At 37.4% G+C, this 22,332-nt stretch overlaps 1 protein-coding gene across 2 annotated transcripts in view; it reads left to right on the forward strand.

Annotated features, from left to right (window-relative positions):
* The window catches only part of opn7b (opsin 7, group member b), a 108,673-nt gene extending 86,856 nt beyond the window's left edge, over positions 1-21,817 (forward strand). For both annotated transcript variants that reach the window (XM_078950560.1, XM_004070754.5), the window contains 3 exons: positions 4,172-4,299; positions 20,581-20,915; positions 21,028-21,817. In XM_078950560.1, the coding sequence (XP_078806686.1) occupies positions 4,172-4,299; positions 20,581-20,915; positions 21,028-21,525 (961 nt within the window). In that variant the 3' untranslated portion in view covers positions 21,526-21,817. The remainder of the gene's footprint in view (positions 1-4,171; positions 4,300-20,580; positions 20,916-21,027) is intronic.
* Positions 21,818-22,332: the final 515 nt, after the last annotated feature.

The following is a 22,332-nucleotide window of genomic DNA, read 5'->3' on the forward strand; positions in this document are numbered from 1 at the left end:
TTTAATTAACATTTTACTTGCCAAAAGTCTCTATCCTGTGTTTTAATATACACTTTTTTTTTTTTTTTTTTTTTAAACTTGTCCTGTCCAACAGCTAGGCAGACAGATGAGAGCTGAGGGCCTCTTGTGTTGGACATATTTTATTTTAACAAGAGGGGTAATTAATCTTCAGACAAACCAAAGGTATGTCTGAATAAACCCCTTTTGTAATTGAGGCCAAACTTTATTAATTTCAATCATGTTTGAAAATCTTTGGTGTTGGACCGGACGGAAAAGGAAAGAAGGGAAGAAGAGAGAGGGACATTAGAGAGAGGGGGGGGTAGGAGGGTGATAATAGGAGGGGAAGGGGGGTAAGACCATGAAGCAGCATAGAGCAGACAGGTTTACTGGTTGTTTATCATTACGGTACGGTTCAAATGTTTTAATATACACTTAATTAACAACAAAAAAATGTGTATTTCCAAAAGTATTCTGTAATCAAACATTTCAAGAAGAAAGTATCGATATCGGTGATACTGGCCCTGTTATTACTTGGTATTGGATCAATACCCAATTCCCAGTATCCCCCACCCCTACACATACTGTTGGATGTCATGAAATTTCTTTTTTTAGTTTTTGGAGGAAGTTGTTACCTGTCCGGAGACGGATTGCTGTGCAATCTTACAGCTGGACTTTGGAGGAAAGAATCTTGATACACATTGTCCCAGCTTGACTAAGGCATTCTTTAGAAATACACACTCCTTAGCATCAATGTTCAGACTTGAGTCAATTCTTCTTCTGTAGGCCAGAGGACCAGATGCAATGCACAATGATCAGATTCTCCAGAGTGCTTATCAAGCTTTACAGGTGAAAAGTAAGCTTTCTGAGCAGCTCAGCCATCGCCACGGCAACTTCTTTTTTCATTGATGTGGGTATGGTAGCAATTGTGGCAAGCACTTCCATCTTGCCTCTTAGTCTAGAGGCAATGTGCAGTGTTCTGGCACACTCACAAGGGGACAGAGACTGTGTGCAGACTCAGATTTACTAAAATCTAGCTCTGCTGAAGGCATTCTAGGTTGGAAATTAAATCTGTACTCAATAACGATTACAATTATTCCTGGTATGTCAGAGAATATTGTGCCCAAACAAAACCAATAAGCTAGGTCTTTAATAATTGTTATTTTTATTCAAGGAAAATACATTCATCAATGTATAGGCCACTAAGCAGATCCACTAAAGTGAACAGGGGTCAGTGGTCTTACTCATAGACATCGGAGTGAAATAACAAGGGTAAGACAAACTCTGATGGGCATTTGTCTCACTTATTGTTTTATCCTGATTTGACTTTCATTAAGTCCATGACAGATGGTTGCATTAAATCTGAAAGCAAATTCCCTCTCAGATTCCAGGTTTAGGTTAAGATTGACTTTGTTCACATCTGTGTTGATTCTCATTCATTTAGGTTGATTCTATAAATGTAGTCGGTATAAAAAGAGCAGTTAACTGGACTTGGTTTTGAGTTTATATTGGAGTGTTTCAACTTTACTCCTAGAAGTTTTCTAAATGTGCAAAGGGGCTCACAATAATATAAGTTTAATGGGGTAGTGCCAATTTGTCCAAAACTGCCAGTGATAGTTTTTAAATAAATTATGGTGAATATTTTATTTTTTTTGTTAAGTCCACTGACTGAAAGAGAAGAGGTTGTTGTTTTAGTTGGATGCCAACTTCTAATCTCATTTGCACCTCTTAGACCTCATTACCCTTTGAAAGGGAAAACCATTTTCAGTTGCAAAAGTTCTTGGCACACTCATTCTATAGGGCACAAAAGCTTCATTCACCATCTTGTATCATCACTAGAATAAATATTATCTTAATTACTTAAAGTAACAGATTCAATTGTGTAGAGCTATCTTGTAAGTCTGAGAGGTGGATTAACTGTAAGGATAATAAGGTGCTAGCGACTGTCTGTGTGAAAAGGTTGAAGACTGCTTTTACTGGCTTTGTTAGGTCAGATTAGAAGGGTCTACACGCTCACTTCTGACACCAAATCAAGTTCAGAGAATATTACCATGGAAAAAAAAAACTAATTAACACTGCTTTCTTTAATAATTTCTGACTGGATAATGAGGCCTGAAGAAGACTTCCTTATGCAAACTCTTTGCAGCTCTTTTCATTGTTGAAAAAATGGAGAAAAGCGTCTTCTAAAGTATCATCTGCTGATGTAAGTGGTGGAACACAACTGTCAGATGCACAATGCACTGACACTTATATTACTGCTGCCGCTAGCACAGCAATGTTTCCATTCATGCCGAGGGTTCTTTGGATCCTTAGATTCATTTCCCAGCATCAAAAGAGAATGATAACACTTTCTTTTTTACTTGACCCGCATGGTTGATGAGAAGATTTAGGATGAAAAGCTGAAGGCAATTGTGTGAAGATGACTGCCTGACACGAGGAACTTCAGCAAAATGAAAGGGTAATTTAGAAAACCAGAAAAACTGAAAAAAAAACTAATAACAATTCGAAACTACTAGATTTAACACAGCACCAGACTTTTGAGTTTCTTATTTTTATTTTCCTACTGATATTTTTTACAAGGTCACCACAGTAAATCAGCTGTTTCCATTTGACCCTGCTGTCTGTGCTTCATCCCTCGAGGACCGGACACATTAGGCATGGTCACAGCACATAGTTTTTGCAGCAATGGAAAGGACTCATTCTAGTCTCTTCGTGTGGTCACACAAGAATCATAACGTTGTGTTTTAAAAGCACCCCAGAACTAGCACCCTAAGCTGCTGCGATAAAGACAGACATAGAGTATCTTCTGTTGCTGTGAAGCAGAATCACAAGAGCTCATGATGCCTTACTTGGGTATGGATTAAAGAGAATATCCGCTGGATTTTCAAAATAAAATGGTACATTTACACTTCGCACATAACCTTGAGGCACCCTCATGATTTTATGACTTTTGCTGCATGGACAGTACTTGGAGCAACTCCACATCTGTACCCTGCCCAGTGGGATTTGCAGATAAAGCAAAACTCCTATAGCCAATCCTACGACCACTCACAGTGGGTTTGAGCCTTTTTGTGATGCTCTCTGACTGTGTCTGTGTGGGTCCTTCATACACACAGACACTACACACATACACAAAAACTGAAGGTCAGCTTTCTACAAAGTAACAAACTTTCAGGCAATTATTGAGAGATGTCAAGATGACATGTTTTTTTTTTTTTTTGCTACCACAACATATACAGATGTGGCAACAGCCTCAAGTATAACCATTTCAAAATTATTGAAACATTTTTTCTGACCATTTAAAAAAAAGCATATTTAGTTTTAAGTGTATCACAGACATGTTTAAATGTACTGAGATGTTAACTGTGAGGGCCAACTGTACAGTCATTGCGTTACTGCTGATTGGTGATTATGAGCATTTTGAATTGCTGTTAGGTGTAGGCTCTTGTTTTTCTTTAACAAATCTACCATAAAGTGAACTGAAAAAGTGGAAAGGTTTTTTTTGAAATTTAATGAAAATTAATTGTTTTATTTTATTTTTTTCAGACAAGCCTTGGTGTAAAAAATAAAAAAAACATTCATGCACTTCTTGTCAAGTACCTTTTGGTATTTGGTATTACTCTCAGTAGTGTCGATTATTTGTATTGTAGCTTTTAGAAACGGTAACTAAAAATGTTTTTCTTGGATGTGCATGCTTTAAAAGTTTGAAATCAGTTTTTAGCATCTTAATAATGTAAAAAGTATGTATATATATTGGATAGCTATTGGTGACCATATGCACTCAAACACCCGTTTGTAAATTTCTTGCTACAGTGGAAATGTGTTTTACTATAACGAACAAACAGATTCCATCCACACCACTGTGGTAATATAAGTAGAAAAGACAACTGAACTACCTTCAGTCAATGTTTTTCACCTCATTTAATGACCTTTCCTGCTTCCTATTCTTATCCCCTGATGATGATGTGTGGGTGCCAGCTGTCCTGTGTTGGTTCAAAGTGTATCACCACAGTTGTGTGTGACGTTACGGAACACCAGAAAATGTATCACCTGTCATCTTCTGAATATAAATTATTATATTCCACCTGAAGGAATCTGGACAAAAACCTTCACTTCAATATTAGGTCATCAATCAGTAAAAAAGGTATTTTTTTCTTCTTCTTTCTCTATGCAGGTGGTTATTCAACAGGATGACCTGCACTGTATACGCCTTTTGTGGTGTTTTGTTTGGACTGTGCAGTCTGACCAACCTCACTGTGCTCTCTTGTGTCTGCTGGCTGAAGGTCTGCTGCCCCAACTATGGTAACCCAATCATTTTAATATTTATAATGTGATATATTGTTTAGTATAAAAGTACAATTACAGGTTTCTGGAAAACGCTTCTAATAATGGATCAGACGATGTTTGCCAATGTGCAGAATTTTGATTTCAATGAGGAGGAGAAAAGTTTGCGTAGCAGCATTGCAAACTTTTAGACTGTTGGTTTAATTTAATTAAAAGTAAAAGTAATTCTAAGTGAAGAAATCGAAAGAAAAAGGTTGTTCTCTGTTCTCTGGCTAAGAAAAATCAGAAAGAATATAAGGCAGAGCAGTGATGAAAATTAAGCTGGATCATTCTTTCTTTCTGTGATTACACCAGGCTTTGCTATCTTCATCACAGTAAAGCAACGCACTATTTCAATCAAAACTGAAATGAGTAGGGTGTGTAGAGCTGTGATGACATCTCAAAAGACACTTTTATTTGTTAAAATTATACAGTGTAGAAATAATACTTTTTAGACTTTGGATGGTTTTCCATGCATGTTTTTTTGTGTGTGCCTGTAGTTTTTTCTAAGAAGATTTTTTTGTAATGGAAAGTGCATTTTCTGCAAAATTCTCAAAAAGATAATTGAAATACTATCTTTTTGAGCAAAACAGAATACAAAAGAACATTCAAGCTACATTTACACCGGCCCAGCAATGTGCATTCAAGCGACTACATCCAATGAGAAGTCCATGTAAACGCACGTTCTGTGCTTCCGCGTTACAAATTTCGCGTTCCCTTGTCACTACACAAGTTTCTACGACCATTTTGGGGTCTATGTAGTAAACAGGTGCTAAAAGTTAAACCAGGTCAAACTTTAATCAATCAGAGGCTTGAATTTGGTGGTGGTGAATGGATGACGACCCCTTTAATTCACGGAAGTGCCAATCATTTAAAAATGGATCATGAAGGAGAAATTGATATTTGCTCATATGACACCAAGTCTTTCATAAAATAGAGAGGAATAAAGCTGTGTAAGAAAAAGCCTGAAGCAAGATATGCAAGATTTGCACTGCTTCAACATACTGCACTAAGCCTCTTCCAACTGCAGGTGGTGGATTTGCACTAGTAAACAGTAGAAAAAAGAAGAAGCCCTTCCCCACTTGTCCAGTGTGAAGACTTTGGCCGTTCTTGAACGTGCGTCACATGACCGGTGTGAACGTAGCACTAGATGCACAATTTTTTTCTAGAGTTTGAACAATCAATCCAAAAATTTGAACTAATATTACCCATTGAAATCAGTAATTTGTTGCCTTTTAATAGTTCAAAAGTGACAGTGTTTTTGCCCAACATAAACAGTCACAAACAGCACGATTCCTTCATGTCCTGATGTGTTCATGTCCAGGTGAGACACAACCATCTATCGCTGTGCTCTAATATCCTGCAAAACCAGAAAAGAACAAACCTGTGGTCATTGAAGTAAAAAATACAGCTTTAAAATAAATGATAACTTGGTTATTAATCGGATGAAGAGAAATGTTTTAACTCATTCTAAATTTTAGGAAGGGTAATGCTCAATTGGTTTTGCAAATTGCTTTGAATTCAAATTTCTACCCTGCAGCGTAACCACCCCAGAAACAACCAAAGCATTTTGTTCAGTAGATTAATTTAAATATATGTCTCCTTTGCAAGAGGACTGATTTCAGACCTCAGTGGTAGACTTGCAGCAGTTTCCATGTCCTACTTATGCAGGTCTGCTCTGAAGTTTTCCAGAATTTCAAAGATCTGCAAGAGAAGCGTTATAGATTTACTTCTCATGGAGTGGACAGAAAAATTGGAATAATAAGATCTTCTTTTGGTCACAGTTCAATGCAAACCCTGGTTACTTTTGTTTGGAATGTTAATTAGATGAATTTGCTTACTTGCAGCTTTCCAGCAGAGAGCACTGTGATGTTACCAAACAATGAAACACTGCTAACACAATCTAATGAGGCTCGCAAAATAGGATCAGAATTAAACTGAGAGAAACATGCATATAAAATGAGCAGTCATGATTGTCATAAACTGAATTTTTCATTTAAAAATAGAATGATAAAAACACTTGTGGATTTCCTAGATGTTGTGATAACTGTAGCAATTAAGATTTTTATCTTGCAACCAAAACTAACACATTTTCCGCACTATAATGTGCCCTTAAAGGCCTTATGTTTTTTCAGTGCATCTTATTACCTGGAGCCCCTTATATATTGATAAATTCTTGTTGTATTTACTGATGTCAAAGCGATTTTGAGATGTACACGGCGCTCAGTCTAAATGTCAGTTTTATGTAGGATTTTCTTGACAAGGTTGGGAGTTAGTGTAGTCACAGAAACATTTGTTTTAGCGATATCAGTCTGTTTTTACATGATGCAAATGGGGTTGGGGGTTACAGGTATCGTGAATCCGCTAAAGTGGCTTACGTGGCTAATGAGCAGAGTATTACAAACAAGTTCTAGTGTTACTGTGTATGCAGTAAATAAGGCCTGACTGACTGATGGACTTATCTCTCTCAGGGTCACTGTGCCTTATAGTTCGGTGTGTCTTATATAAGACATAATCGGAAAATAGACCATTCCTTGATGGTGCATAATCCAGTGCGCCCTACAGTGTGAAAAATAAAGTAATATAAGTGGTAGCGATGATTGCAGGGTAGATAGTCTTGTGTTTTTATGCTTTACCTTTGTGCACTCATGGTGGTGACCTGCCATGGAGGATTGTGCTTTTCCTTTAATTTCCAACATGATGTGGAAACATGCAGTGAGAGATACATCTTTCATTAATTTAATGATGCTAAAATCCTCTTTGGATGGTTTTAAGATAAACTTTTTTGACTGTTACAAACACTTCGGCATCTGGACTAGTCCCTTTCATTTAACACATTTAAATGATATATTAGTAAAGGTCAAATCTAAAACAGTTTTTTTTTTTCAATTGCAACAAATCTTCATTTACACAACTTGCTGAACAACCCCTAAAAACCACCTTGTAACTGGGCCTCTTCTAATATCCGTTATGACAATCTCTACACTCTATCAAGCTGGCCGTCTTACATTCTCATAGAAAATTTGGTTGGTATTTTAACTACAAAAATCTAATTGGAAAAATTCCTTCATATCTGCAATACCTTCTTAATATTCACAACTGTAGTTGTATAGCCTTTGTTCCAGGAGTTTCATAGTCTTGTCACTCCAAACCTTCCATTCCGAGCCTCTTTTGGTTGCTCTTCTTTTCAGCTCTCTGCTTCTAATTACTGGAATCAATTCAATTCAATTCAATTTTATTTGTATAGCCCAAAATCACAACAACAGTCGTCTCGATGGGCTTCAAAGTGAAACATGAACTCAAAAGGATCGTGAATACAAAGAGTGCAATAGTAAAATACTAAAATGAACTAACAAACTGACTAAGCTATACTGGCATCCCTGCCCTTAGACCCCCCTTCGCGGTAAGGAAAAACTCCCAAAAAACCGGATTCCGGAAAAACGAAGAAACCTCAGGGGTGCCCACATGAAGGAGGGATCCTCCCCCAGGACGGACAGGCGATTTACCAGAACTCAAAGAGAAGAATTTACTTATCTAAATCTACAACTACACATTTAAAGTCCAGCAGACGAGCTTCATCCAGCCGTGGTTGGGGGGACAGTCAAAGGCGCGAGTCGAGCCGGAGACAGGAACCACAGCCAGGTGTAGGAGCAGGAGCAGAGACGAGGTACTCGGTCAGGTACAGAGCAGAGATGAGCCAGAGGCAGGATCCACAGCCAGGTGTAGGAGCAGGAGCAAAGGCGAGGTAAACGGTCAGGAACTGGAGCACGGATGAACCAACTGGATTCTGGAAGCACTCCCACTCCCCAGGAGGGGAGAGGAAAAGAGGGACAATACATGAATCGCACTGTACCAAACAGAGGCATGGAGAACTAAATGATAAATTATGGTCAAGAATAGAGGAGAGGAAGGGTAGAAGTAGAAGAGAAAAGAGGACAGAGGACAGAACCCCAGTGCACCATAGTTACTCCAGCTTCAACTTCTAGCAGCCTTTTAAAAGAAATAGTTTTTAAGTTTAATTTAAACAAATTAACATTAAGTTAAATAATCTCTAAATACTAACTAGTCTGACAATAAGCCTGTCCAAAGAGGAATGTTTTCAGTCTAACTTTGAATGTAGAAACTGAGTCGGCCTCTCTTACATGAGCTGGGAGTTTATTCCATAAGACAGGGGCTTGGTGGCTAAACGCTCTACCTCCAACCGTACTTTTACTGATTCTAGGAACCACAAGCAGTCCTGCATTTTGCGAGCGAAGTGTTCTCATTGGATGGTAAGGGACTATGAGGTCCTTAATATAGGACGGGGCCATTCCATGTAAGGCCTTATAGGTTAACAGGAGGATCTTGAACTTGATTCTATAAACAACTGGGAGCCAATGGAGCGAAACTAACACAGGAGTGATGTGATCTCTTCTGCTAGTTCCAGCTAACAATCTAGCTGCTGCGTTCTGAACAAGCTGGAGACTTCTTAAGGAACTCTTAGGACACGCTGCTAACAAGGAGTTACAGTAATCCAGCCTCGACGTAACAAATGCATGGATGAGTTTTTCAGCATCACTCTTAGAAAGTATATTTCTGATCTTAGCAATATTCCGTAGGTGAAAAAAGGCAGTTCTATACGCCTGAGATATATGAGCCTTAAATGATAAATCCTGGTCAAATAAAACCCCAAGGTTTCTAACTGTGGAATTAGGGGCTATACTTATGCCATCCAGGGAGACTATCTGAGCAGACAGAGTATCTCTGAGGTTTTTAGGACCAAGTATAATGACCTCAGTTTTTTCTGGGTTCAAGAGGAGGTAACTGATTGTCATCCAGGTCTTGATGTCACTGATGCAGGCGTTCATTTTCTCTATCTGGTCATTCTGGTCAGGCTTCATGGATAAATACAACTGCGTATCGTCGGCATAACAATGAAAATTAATGCTGTGTTTCCTGATTATGTTTCCTAGGGGTAGCATATAAAGCGTAAACAGGATCGGTCCCAAGACTGAGCCCTGTCGGACTCCATAGTTGACTTGAGTGCACTGAGAGGAATGGCCATTTACATTGACGAACTGATACCTATCGGACAGATGGGATTTAAACCAGTGGAGAGCAGATCCTCTGATCCCTATGTCCTGCTCTAGTCTATGGAGTAAAATACCGTGGTCGATAGTGTCAAAGGCAGCACTGAGGTCTAACAGGACAAGAATAGAAAGTAGTCCCTTTTCTGAGGCCAGTAATAAGTCATTAGAGACTCTAACTAGCGCAGTTTCCGTACTGTGGTGGGGTCTAAACCCCGACTGAAAGTCTTCAAAGTGGCTGTTGTCCTGTAGGTGGCAGTAAAGCTGCTTAACTACAACTCTTTCTAGGATTTTAGAAATAAAGGGCAGGTTTGATATCGGTCTATAGTTGGCCAAGATGCTAGGATCCAAACTGGGCTTTTTCAGAAGAGGTTTAACAACTGCATATTTAAAAGACTGTGGCACGTAACCCGTTTCCAGAGAGGTATTTATCATTGTTAATATGGGATCATTAATTAGGGGAAAAGTTTCTTTAAAAAGTCTAGTGGGAATTGGGTCTAACAGACAAGTTGAGGATTTGGAGGATGTAATAATTGATGTTATTTCCGCTTGATCCACAATAGTGAAGCAGTCCAATGTTACAGAGGTTTCTATGGATGCCTCCATTTCTACCGCTTCAGCCTGTTCTGGGCTGATAGTAGGAATAACTTGATTTAACTTATGTCTAATATTTGAGATTTTACTATCGAAAAATGTAAGAAAATCATCAGAGCTGAGAGAAACAGGAACTTGTGGTTCTAATGAGCTCTGACTGCGAGTTAATTTAGCAATAGTGCTAAAAAGAAATCTTGGATTGTTTCCATTCTCTGATATTAAGGTTGAATAGTACTGGCTTCTAGCTCTACGCAGAGCTTTTTTATAATTTAATAGGCTATGTTTCCAGATATCCAGAGACTGCTCTGAACCTGAGCGGCGCCATTCTCTTTCCAACTTACGGGTTTCTTGTTTAAGAGAACGAGTTTCAGCGTTAAACCACAGTGCTACTCGGTTTTGTCTGACGAACTTAGGTTTCAAGGGGGCAACAACATCGAGTGTACTCCTGAGGGCTTGTAAGGCATCATTAACAAAGTGGTCATTTATACTAGGACTGATGCTATGGGAGCTGGACTCAGAGTATTTTCTCAGAATATCTCTAAGTACTGGCTGAACTGTGTGTTTAAACTCAGACACAGAACGGTCAGTTAAGGTTCTTCTAAGCTGTTTCTTATTCACTGGGACAGAAGGATGTTCCAGTGTAAACCGGAAGGTAATCATAAAGTGATCATAAATTATGGGGTTAAGAGGAAGGACACTCAGCTGGTTGATCTCTATGCCAGGGGTTAGAACAAGGTCCAGGGTGTGCTTATGACAGTGAGTGGGTTCATTCACACTTTGGGTGAAACCAACATCATCTAATAAAGCTGCAAAGGCCTTTCCTAGACAATCACTGGGGTCATCAACATGAATAGTGAAATCCCCTATTATTATAGTTTGATCAGAATCTAAGACAATAGTCGATAGGAAGTCGGAAAACTCAGTTAAAAATTCTGAATACGGGCCGGGGGGGGCGATAAATAATTATGAATAAAACAGGTTTTCGAGTCTTCCTGTGTGGGTGATTTATAGACAATATGATGTTTTCAAATGAATTATAAGCATTTTTAACTTTAGAGCTGAGAAGTAAGCTAGACTGTGATATTACTGCCAAACCACCTCCTTTCCCTGAAATCCTGGATTTCTGATAGTTAGCATAAGTGGGGGGGGGGGGGGGGTGCTTCATTCAATCTAACATAGTCATCCTGTTGGAGCCAAGTTTCTGTTAAGGCTAAAAGACTAAGATTGTTATCAATGATTAACTCATTGACTAAGAGGGACTTGGAGGAAATGGATCGAATGTTTAATAAACCACATTTAATGACATAATTCTGCTTGTGAGAACTGCTGTCTGTCACTTTGAGGTTTCTATGACGCGCTCCTTTCATTTGTCTTTCAGCACATAAGCTAAAGCTCGGACCTGCTTGACTTTCCCTGCATGGGTTTTGCACCAGCACTAACTAATCATTTGCAGCAAAGTCCACGCCCCTTGAACGGAAGTCAAAAGTTAAACCACGTCAAAGTTTGACCAAAAAGGGACAATAAGGTCTTAGCCCATTTAAACCACTGTCCACTTTTGAAAACTCCCTACAAGCCAAGATTGCTATACTTGTCATGAACTATTAGACTAATCATGTAACACTTTGCTGTAATGTATATAATATTTATAGTTTGCTGTACATTTCCATCTTGACTGGTCTTTTTGGCCTGGGTGTCATTGTAAATAAAAAATAGTTCTCAGTTGACCTACCTGGTTAAAAAAAAGGTTCTATATTAACCTGTATGTGTTAATAATGGTAAATATTTTAAAGCAGATGATTTTCTCATGAAACTAGAATAACTCAGATTTATGAGACCAAAATAATACTATTATGATAATTAATTATCTATTAAATTGTAAATAATCAATTTATTATATTATTAAATACAGCTTTATAGAAATGGATAGATTTTTTTAAACTGTCAAGCAAGAAATCTGTTAAAATGCTTCAATTGTCATGGGTTGAGGTTGTCAGATGATTTTTATTTGGATAAAAGAAATAATGAGATTTTGCTTAGACTTATGAAGTCACAATGTCAAGTGAAGATGTTTAAATGTTATTTTTGAGTAACGTCATACTACACTGCTCTGCAGTTATGCTCATAAAGATTTCAACACCATTAGATTGAGAAAGAAAACAATAACATAAAGACACTCAACAAAAAAAGCTTTCCAAATCATGGGTAAAATCATCAAAACCATCAGAAAAACAATTAATAATTGCATTTAAGTTAAGTAAAAACCAAAATTGACTGTGTCAATCTACCAAGTTAAAACAGTTAAATAGTTAAACAATGAAGAACAAAAATGGATTTAAACTACAATTTAAAACAATAGGGTTTAAACTTGGGAACTTAAAAAAACAACAACTGACGTCTAATACAAAGAAAATCACAAGAAAGGAGTCATAAATAAAAACAATTACAACAGATATATTATTTATCACAGTATAAGGCAGACGGTGCAAAATTATTATTTTTTAATCACTGCAGTTTCTTAATTTTAAGAGGATTTGTTTATTTATGAAAACTGAAGATTTCAGAGTGGCCTTTTCTTGTGGCCAGTCTAAGGCACACCTGTGCAATAATCATGCTGTCTAATCAGCATCTTGATATGGCACACCTGCGAGGTGGAATGGATTGTCTTGGCAAAGGAGAAGTGCTCACTATCAATGATTTAGACAGATTTCTGAACAATATTTCAGAGAACTGGTTATTTTGTGTATGTGGAAAATGTTTCACATCTTTGAGTTCATACCATAAAAAATGGGAGCAATAACAAAAGTGTTGCGTTTATATTTTTGGTCAGTGTGGGTTATCTCCCACATCTGCCAAGATGTTGGTCATTAGCATTTGTTTGTTTGTTAGAGACATCATCCATTAGTCACATTTGAAAAAAATAATGATTTTTTTTTTCAACTAATCATTGGCTGTGCAATGTTATAACCATTTTGTAATTTATGACGAGGCTGAGTGAAAACCAATAAAGCAAAAGCTATATGCTAAAGAATTTTTCTTGTCTCTGCTTTGATCAGATAATACTGCATCTCCAGTCTTAGATCCCATTTATGTGGAAAAGGATTAGGGCCATGGAGAAGGAAAAGAATGGCATAGAAAATTCTGACTTCAAACTCAGAATTCTGAGAAAAAAGTCAGAATTCTGACTTTAATCTCAGAACTACGGAGGCCTGTGAGCTACTTCATTCAGTTAGCATTAGCAGCACTGTGGAGTCATACATGGCGAGTGGAACTAACGAAAAGTTTCTTGTTGAGTCCTTGAAGTTTACCAGAGGAGGCCACTGTGTTAACAGCACAACACAAGGTGAGTAAAAAGAGATTTATATATTTGGAATTTGTTAATAAAACCGCGACATACTGTGCTAGCATTTTGTAACTGTAAAACGTATTTTAAAACGTACGTATGCCGTTGAAATATCAAGGTAAACATCTGTGACTGCCACATAGTCTCACAGAGTTTCAAGTTGTGCATTTGTGCACACTGAAGTTTTGTTTGCATGCAGCCTGTTTACATTCAGCTACCTGATCATTTTATTTCTGGAGATTTAAAGACAATTTAACTCTTGTGCTATCTTACATTGACGTGTTATTCCTACCATAACAAAGATGGATAAAGGTGGAAAGATTTCATGTAATCCATGGAAACCAGTGAAGATCATTGAAGAAAAAAGGTTCAGCGCACTGTAGTGGGTCTAGATGACCCAACTTCTAATGTTAAAGTGCCTAGGATAGCACAAGGGTTACAGATGATTTACGTTCTGAAAATACTACTGTACTTGTTTTTATCCGACAGATTGTTGTGTTTTCTAAGTATGGGTGACTGTAATGGCCACCAATCTTTATTTTGTACATGTGGTACTATTTGGTTCATACTTATGTGGTACATCCTGGGTATTTATAATATACCTACTGGGTATTTACATGCTGTGCAAAGGTGTCTTTTGTGGCACTAACCACATGTAAGAACAAGGTAAGTACAAATAAAGTACCCTGAATTTAAGTCTGCACTTGTTGTTTGTTTCATGGTATTTACCATGAATTTACTACAGAAACTACCCCTTAAGTACAATGAAACTGGACTGTAAAAGAAAGTCAGCCCTATTTCCACTCTATTAATTGGTACTTTCAGTAGTAAATGCTGGGTATGTTCACGTATTACCTTCCCGTACAGTGTACATACACACTTGGTCTTCTGACCTTACCAAATGAGACAATGCTAACTTGTTGGGAAGGGTGAAGTAACTGCATTGAAAAAACATATTCTGGCCTGATTACTTCTTGTAACATGTGGCAAATTTAAAGAGAAACAAGACAGCAGTGAAAACAAAAATCTTTAATATGACACACTTCTGCAGCATACAAAGTGTCATCACAATGAAATTTGTTTTAAGTTCTCAACAAAACAGTAAAAAGGAGCATTCCACAGAACAGATTATTTTTCATATTATTTATCTTTTCTTCCAGAGTTTTGTGTTGTTCCAGAAATGATTCACACTCCTTTGCATAGCTCATGAGTTTGTCACCCACCGTGAAAACAGGAAATGGCCCCAGATTCTCACCTTTTCCAACCAAAGTCATTTCTGCAATAGTTGCAGTCAAATCTATTGTATTTTTGTCCATATTACACTGGCCACATGTGAGGGTCGTGTTGTTTGTCCGTCGAAATTCCTTCAGCAGAGTTTGGTAACGGTGCAGGACTTCTTCAGGGGTGGTAACTGCAATAAAAATCCCAATACAAGCTCAAATTGACATAAAAAGCATAACAACTTTGATATAGTCATTAAAAGTACCATGTAAATATCCTGTAAGTACCCAGTAAATTCCATAAAAAGTACCATATGAATACCCTGTAAGTACCAAGTAGTTACACTATAAGTATACACTGTAAGTACTGTACTGCAAAAGAAAGCGTTACCACTTCATGTCTATCAATGCTGCTACAATGTTTACAGAGAATATACTTTAATTTTTTGACAGGTGTAGTTTTGAGAGTTAGGGACAGTTTCAATGCAACATCATCAGGTAGTTCTCCAAAATAAATCCGATAATTGACTCAGTGTAGATCAGGATTTTGGATGCACCTGATTTCTCCCAGGTATCAAATGTCAAATGTTTGCGCACAGCAATATGGAGGCTCCATGTTGGTGAAAGTTCTCATTTATCCAGGTGATGTCTTGAAGTTGAGTCTTGGCATCTGGATTTCAAATCTTTCTTGGAAAAAAAAGATGGAACTCCAGGTGCCAAGACTTAATTTTAAGACAAAGTAGATAGTTATTTTCTTATATTTTTACTGTGTGACATCAAATAATACTTATTTACTTTTTAAAAATGATTAGTATTATCAATTTATTTTTCTTTTGTGCAGATTGACCGTGATGTCATCGCTTTGGAGGATGATGCAGCTCTCGGACAGAGACAACACACACACACAATCACCATTCACACACTTTACATTAATCACGTTTTTTTGGACTGATGGAAGAAGCTGCAGAAAACCCACTGATGCATCCAGGAGAACATGCTAACTCCACACAGAAAGGACCCTTTTGGGATTTGAACCAGAGCCATCTTTCTATGAGGCACGCCTGCTAACCAGTACGTCATTGTGCAGCTGTGACAAGTTTATATTGGAAAATAAGACCATTCTAAGTTAAAAGCAGTTGTTAGAAACAATATTAATTTCAGTTTATTGTTTCAAGCATGGTCAATTGGAACATGCTTCCTTCAACACAGGAACAGCACATATATCAATTGTTGGGTTAAACCAACCTACATACAACATCAGAATAACAACTTAAGGAAAGAAAGACAACAGACCAAGGTACCTTTTACGAGGAGAACGAACAGAGATAATACCCAGCAACAAGCTCTCTCCACTCTGGCACATATTCTGTCGCTTCCTCCTTTATTACGTTTGTTGGGTTTTCCCTAAGTTACACATGCGCTGTGCTCTAAAGTGAGGGGGAAACATAAAAGCACAGCTTCAGCGCGATCAGAAAACATTAATTGCGACATGTCTGTCTTTTCACAGCCTTCCCACATCATCTTGGGTGGGATTATATAAGCTTGCTTCTTCCCACTCCTTTTCAAGCAATAAATCAAACTCTACTTATACTTCAGTTAATGATCACTGTATTTAATTAAGCAAATGTGATTTAAATGACATTTTTGTTTTGTTTTCTGTCTTTTTAATCTATGCATTTCATCATTTCTGTAATGAGTTTGATAAATATGTGTAAATTTTTTTTTTTTATTGCTTTGACTACAATGCTTGAAATAAATCAATAAATCAAAAAAAATCAATCTTCGGACCTGCAAAGCCTTTTGTCACGGATAACTAACACAGAGTGTACTTCGATTCAAGTCTAGACACAGCTAACACGCAAGTTCTCATGCTAATGCTGGGAAGAGGCAAAGATAGTTGGTTACCCCCCAAGGGTTTCACCTCCACCTTCCGGTGAAACATAGTTGGACACACCACACACTTCTGCAAACATGATGATCTCACCTATATAGCAAGGTAATGCATAAAAGCAAATATGAGATAACTTGTATAAAGTATTCCAATATAAATAAATAAAAACAAGTCACAATCTGTGAGTATACATCCTTGTATCTTACTTGTCATAATACAAACTAAACCGTTAATGCTTGAAACGGGAAGGGAAGAAGCAAACTTATTTAATTCGTTCCCTATTATTATATGCATAACTTAACAATGATAAATGGTTGCTATGTTAAAAATTATAAACTATAATATTTCTATAAAAAATGTATGAATAAAGGTTTTTCTTCTAAAATGTTTTTGTATGAATTTTTTATTTTAATTTTTTTGAAATGGTTTATTTCAAGCAATTAAGTAGAAATAATACACAACAGCAATATAATCATCAGTTATACATTCATACAGTAACTAATCAAACTTAGGATAATTAGACATATTAATAAATATTGCTTGAAAGGGAGTGGAAGGAAGCGAACTTATATAATCCCACCCCGTTATACTATAACCATTTTATTACATGATTTATCAATATCCGGTTCCTAGCTTTTATCAGACAGAATTAAGAATCATAAGATATCGATAAAGCACATGACAAAGATGAGTTACTTAAGTATTACGTCAAAAATACCTTTTTTACCATATGGGTAAATTAAATAGGAGTTGCAAACATTATTTACAAGGGCAGAACTAATACATGTAACGCAAGCGACGGAATATTTCATAAGGATTTAAATGAATCATGTAATGGAAATTTAGTTGATTTAATACTTTCTACTATCATTTGATCAAATCAAATCAACCTTTATTTATATAGCACTTTAACAACAACACATGTCACTCAAAGTGCTATGCAAAAAACACACACACAGAGACACACCATGATAAAAAAGTGATAAAATTATGGAATGTAGAGACCTGGCTTCCTCCTGAAGTGGGGAAACAATATTTTGGGGACATGTCCACATCAGTGACCCCCCACCCAAGTTCACGGAGAACACTACCACAGAACCCCCCAGATCCGATCAAAAGAGTCAGACCCGGGAGATCCTATTGCAACGACCCTGTTCACTGAGAAGAGTCAGTCACCGATGTGGAGGGTCCCTCAGAGGAACATACTGGAGTTACAAATAAAATGTAAAAGAAATAAAATTAAAATTGAAATATATTTAAAACATGAACAAGAAACAAATAATTACATAAACCATAATAGACATATAAAATGGTGTGACTAAAAAATTAAAAATAAATAAAATAAATACAAATAAATAAATGTATATACATACACACATAAAACCAGTAAAAAGAGAAAATAAATAATTAAAATATCAAATAAATTCCTAAAATTCAACTAAAAGCTAAATTAAAAAGGTAGGTCTGTATTTCCATAACAGATGCATTTGACGCATCTATTATGGAAATACTGAAAAAAGGTATGTCAGTTATCTGCAGGTTTTCTCAGATATGTACCATTGCATATATAAATTAGAAAAAAAACGACAAAATAAATAAAAATCAAGATCATTTGACAGCAGTGATAGCAACAAACAAAAAACAAAAGTTAGATAAAATGGATAAAATAGAACAGAATGAAATAAAACTTGATTGTTTCTATAACAGTTAAATTATCTTGTTTTCGTAGGTAATCCGAACAGACTATGAAAATGCAGCTGAGAGGAAATAGTAGACTACAAAAGAGTCAATCATCTGATTCTGCAGAACTACGAACATAATGACGTGACGTTCAAGCTTTCCGGTGCTTCAAAAAACCACTCCCGAAAAAAACAGATAAACCCCGCCCTGTAGAAATATAATAAACTGTACCCTGTAAAGTTTGTAGCGGTGTCGATAGATTCGCTAATGTGGGTGCTAATGTGCTTTGAACATAGTAAACACATTGCTGCGGTTCTCTGTTCCACAAAGAAGAAACGGCGGTTGCCATGGATACGCAACACTACTCTGAGGTGTCACGTGACTTCCACCACCTGAACTTTATTTAAACTCACGCAGATACAGAATAACAAAAACTATATCGTATTAAATGTTATGAAAGGGTATGATTCAATGACGGGGGACTGTCGTTTGCAGAGTGTTTGTTTGGCAATGAGATAATAGAAAGAGAGAAAGTGTCACGCGAGGAGAAGGCTGAAAACTGAATGTTATTAATGGAGTGTAAAGATCGGTGGGTGTCATGCATAGTAAAACACGACAATCTGTTTGACAAATGTAGAAAGAATTTTCTGAAGGCTATAAAAAACGAGATTACAAGGTAGTTGTTGATATAAACAGGCATGACAATGGGGGGTGCTAAATACATCTAGACACAGCCCTTTTTGCAGCAGCAATGCAAAGCCCCGCATGGCTGTTGCAAAATGCTAGCATAGCCTGCTGCCTTTTCATTTACAAGATCCAGTTTAAAACCGTTTCTTTTTTACTTACCTTCCGTTCATCCATTAGCAAAATGACCTCCTCCGGTAAGCCTTGAGCGTGCAAAAAGACACTTACAGATCTCAATTTTGTTGGTTTCACTCCTGCAGCTCCTCGGACTCTGCAGTGCTGAAGGATGGCTCACATGCGGCAGTAGCGCATAATTCTGAGATTAAAGTCAGAATTCTGAGATTAAAGTCAGAACTCTGAGATTAAAGTCAGAATTTTCTTTTTTTCTTTCTCCGTGGCCCTAATTCTCTTCCGTACATTTATGTATTAATTATAAAAATATCTTATTTCACGGCTCTTAGATGGCGAACATCATTGAAGTTCCCGACCACCATTATGTATTGTATTACCCCAGGCGCAACATGCCACCAAAAGTTATTTATTGTCTTAGATAATGTATAAATGAGCAATTATTCAAACGAGTTCAATGCAATAAGGTTTATGGATTCAAAAGAGAGGGTTGGTATCATTTGAGCAGTTTCTATGAGAGCCTAACCGATCATTTCTGAGATGATGAAATCAGAAAGAGTTGGTGTATCTCCCGTTAAAATATCTGAGCGCATACTGTTTTAATACACTTTTCTTTGAAATTAGTTTCCCTCTGTGGATCCTCGATAAGCCACATTAATAGCTTGAGTTTTTTGATGAGAGCAGAGATGCTTCACATCAAATAAAAGCCATCTATAATAACTAACTATGCTGCCTTAGCGCCACACAGTTCCATGAGTGCCACTGGGTGTAATCACTTCCTCTCACCCACAGCTTGAAGACTAAAAGGAACTGACATCCTGCTGAAGAGGCTGGGTGGTGTCAGATAAGACTGCCTGTGTTCTCGTCCTCCTCCGATTGTGCACTGAAGAAGTCCTTGCTTAAATCAATTACAGCAGATTTAGAGAGGACTGCTTCAATGTTTTTTTTTTTCCCCGTGGATCCTCTTATTCATACTTTGGTACAAGTACAATAGCAAGTTAGAGCTCTACAACATTGCAGATTGTAATGTTTAAAACATGGAAAATCACGAAATCCTTCCAAAAAATATACAAGGAGCAAGAGATTCACTCTTTACAATTTCTGCTACACAATCATTGACATTGGTAATTTAAACAAAAGCTTTGATGTAGAAAGATAAAAAGGTGCTCCATTCATGGATAAATGTGCTTTCAGGCAGATGCTTAGAGCAATGGTCACCCAATAGAACAGATGTGACTTTTTGCTATGATTTTGTGTGCACAGGTCTAAAGCAGTGGGGAGCTCTTCTTCTCTATCTGTATTTCTGTTGTGGTTTATCTCACATGTTCTCCCCCCCAAGCAAATGTCCTGTGCTTTTGTTTGTTCTTGAGTTGCTAGATATATTTCAATAATTAAATCCACTCGAACATCTCTGCAGACCATGTGACTTCTAATCAGGAACATGCCTGAGGTCAAATATGCATGGCCAATGGACAATAGAAATTTTCTGTTTTTCGGGAAACTGACTCTTCTCCCTAAGCTTATCCGATGGCTGAAAGCAAATGCAACATTTTTTAACATTTCTTGGTGAATGTGTCTCCATGTTGCTACATGTTTCAGCAGTCTGTTGTTGGTGTGGTGTTCATTTGAAACTCTGCATTATTATGTTCTTTACAGGTAACAAGTTTTCATACAGCCATGCCTGCCTGCTGGTGGCTTGTGTCTGGTGCTACGCTGGAGTGTTTGCTGTTGGTCCATTGTCAGGCTGGGGGCAGTACGGGGCTGAACCTTATGGAACAGCGTGCTGCATTGACTGGCATGCTCCCAGCCAAAGTTCTGCAGCTATGAGCTACATCATTTGCCTCTTCTTCTTCTGCTACATTGTGCCCTGCACTGTCATCTTTCTGTCTTACACGTTCATCCTGCTGACAGTAAGAGGGTCTCGGCAGGCTGTACAGCAGCATATGTCACCACAGAACAAGATCACCAACGCTCATGCACTTATTGTTAAGGTAAATACTTATTCTGACTTTGCATTATACTACACCACTCATGTATTAGCCATGAAATGAGTTTTTGACTGATATGAAAACTGTTTTTGAGCATTTTGTTCTACCCTTGCAGCTCTCTGTGGCGGTTTGCATCGGTTTCCTGACAGCATGGAGTCCATATGCTGTGGTTTCCATGTGGGCAGCATTTGGTAACTCAACAGAAGTGCCACCCATGGCTTTTGCTTTGGCAGCTATCTTTGCCAAGTCCTCCACCATTTACAATCCAGTTGTTTACCTGGCGTTCAAACCCAATTTTCGCAAGTCACTATGTCGGGATGTGGCCAAATGCAGAAGCACACTATTTGGATGTGTGTGCTGGCACAGCTCTGCACAGAAGGGAACATGTAGACAGTCTCATAATGAAGAGTGCAATTCAACCCGGTTGTCCAATGGACTACCTGAGAATCACAGGACCTGCAGACACTGTCCTTGCCCTGAAACAGACACGGGTGCCAGGGAAAATTGTGGAGACTATAGCCCCCAACAAACAGCCAGAATCCTGAAAGGATCTCTGCACAGCGAGATGGCTGTCAGTCAGCTCTCTAATGAAATGCAGAGCGACTTCCTTTAAGTGAACAGAAAAGACACTGCAAGACAATTGAACCATGAAGACATTTAAAGAAATAGAAGAAAAAAACGTGAAACATATCAAACATAAAGATGAGCAGAGACCTCAGAAGTGTCATGATTTTGGAAAATCCAAGCTTGTGTCATGCCTCAAATATGTGCCGAAGAAGAATAAAAAAGGATAGAACAGCAAACAAAAGAAGTTAAAAGTCAAAATAGGACAATACAAAAGCCAAACTGTTCACAAATGTAAACATTAGGGTTTAAATAAGTTACAAGCAAAAAAAAAAAAGAAATATCTTATCTTAACAATCAGTATCGAGGAAACAAGACTGACAAATTTCAATGCATTTTTATTTTTGATGTTTGCTTTTTCAGATAGAGGAAGGGACACTGACACTTTTGACTCCCTCAACAGCCCTTTATGTGCTTTTTATGATTGTTGATGTATATGTATTTTAATATGCATGCAAACTAAAAGGACCACTTAGTTGTTTTCATTTTCCAACAGAAAAAAGTTTTTACTGCTCACCTTTTTCTAAAGCAATGAACTAAACAAAAGGAAATTCATAAAAAAATGAAAAAACGAAACCGATTTGAGAAGATTTAAAAAAAAATGCATACAGGGTAAGATTCTGCTTTATCACCCCCATGTTACCTGTAAAGTGTGGCCAGAGGCTTGTATTGATGCCTCACAAAGAAGACGTGCCAGTTCTGTCAATTAATTTTTTTTAATCTTAAAAAAAAGACTTACAAACTTGCAACTCTCACCAGTAGTAAATTACCTTGTAATTATTTACAGAACCTGAAA

This window comes from Oryzias latipes, chromosome 7 (genome assembly GCF_053564925.1).
Source record: "Oryzias latipes strain Hd-rR chromosome 7, Olatipes_Hd-rR_3.1".
Lineage (NCBI taxonomy): Eukaryota > Metazoa > Chordata > Actinopteri > Beloniformes > Adrianichthyidae > Oryzias > Oryzias latipes.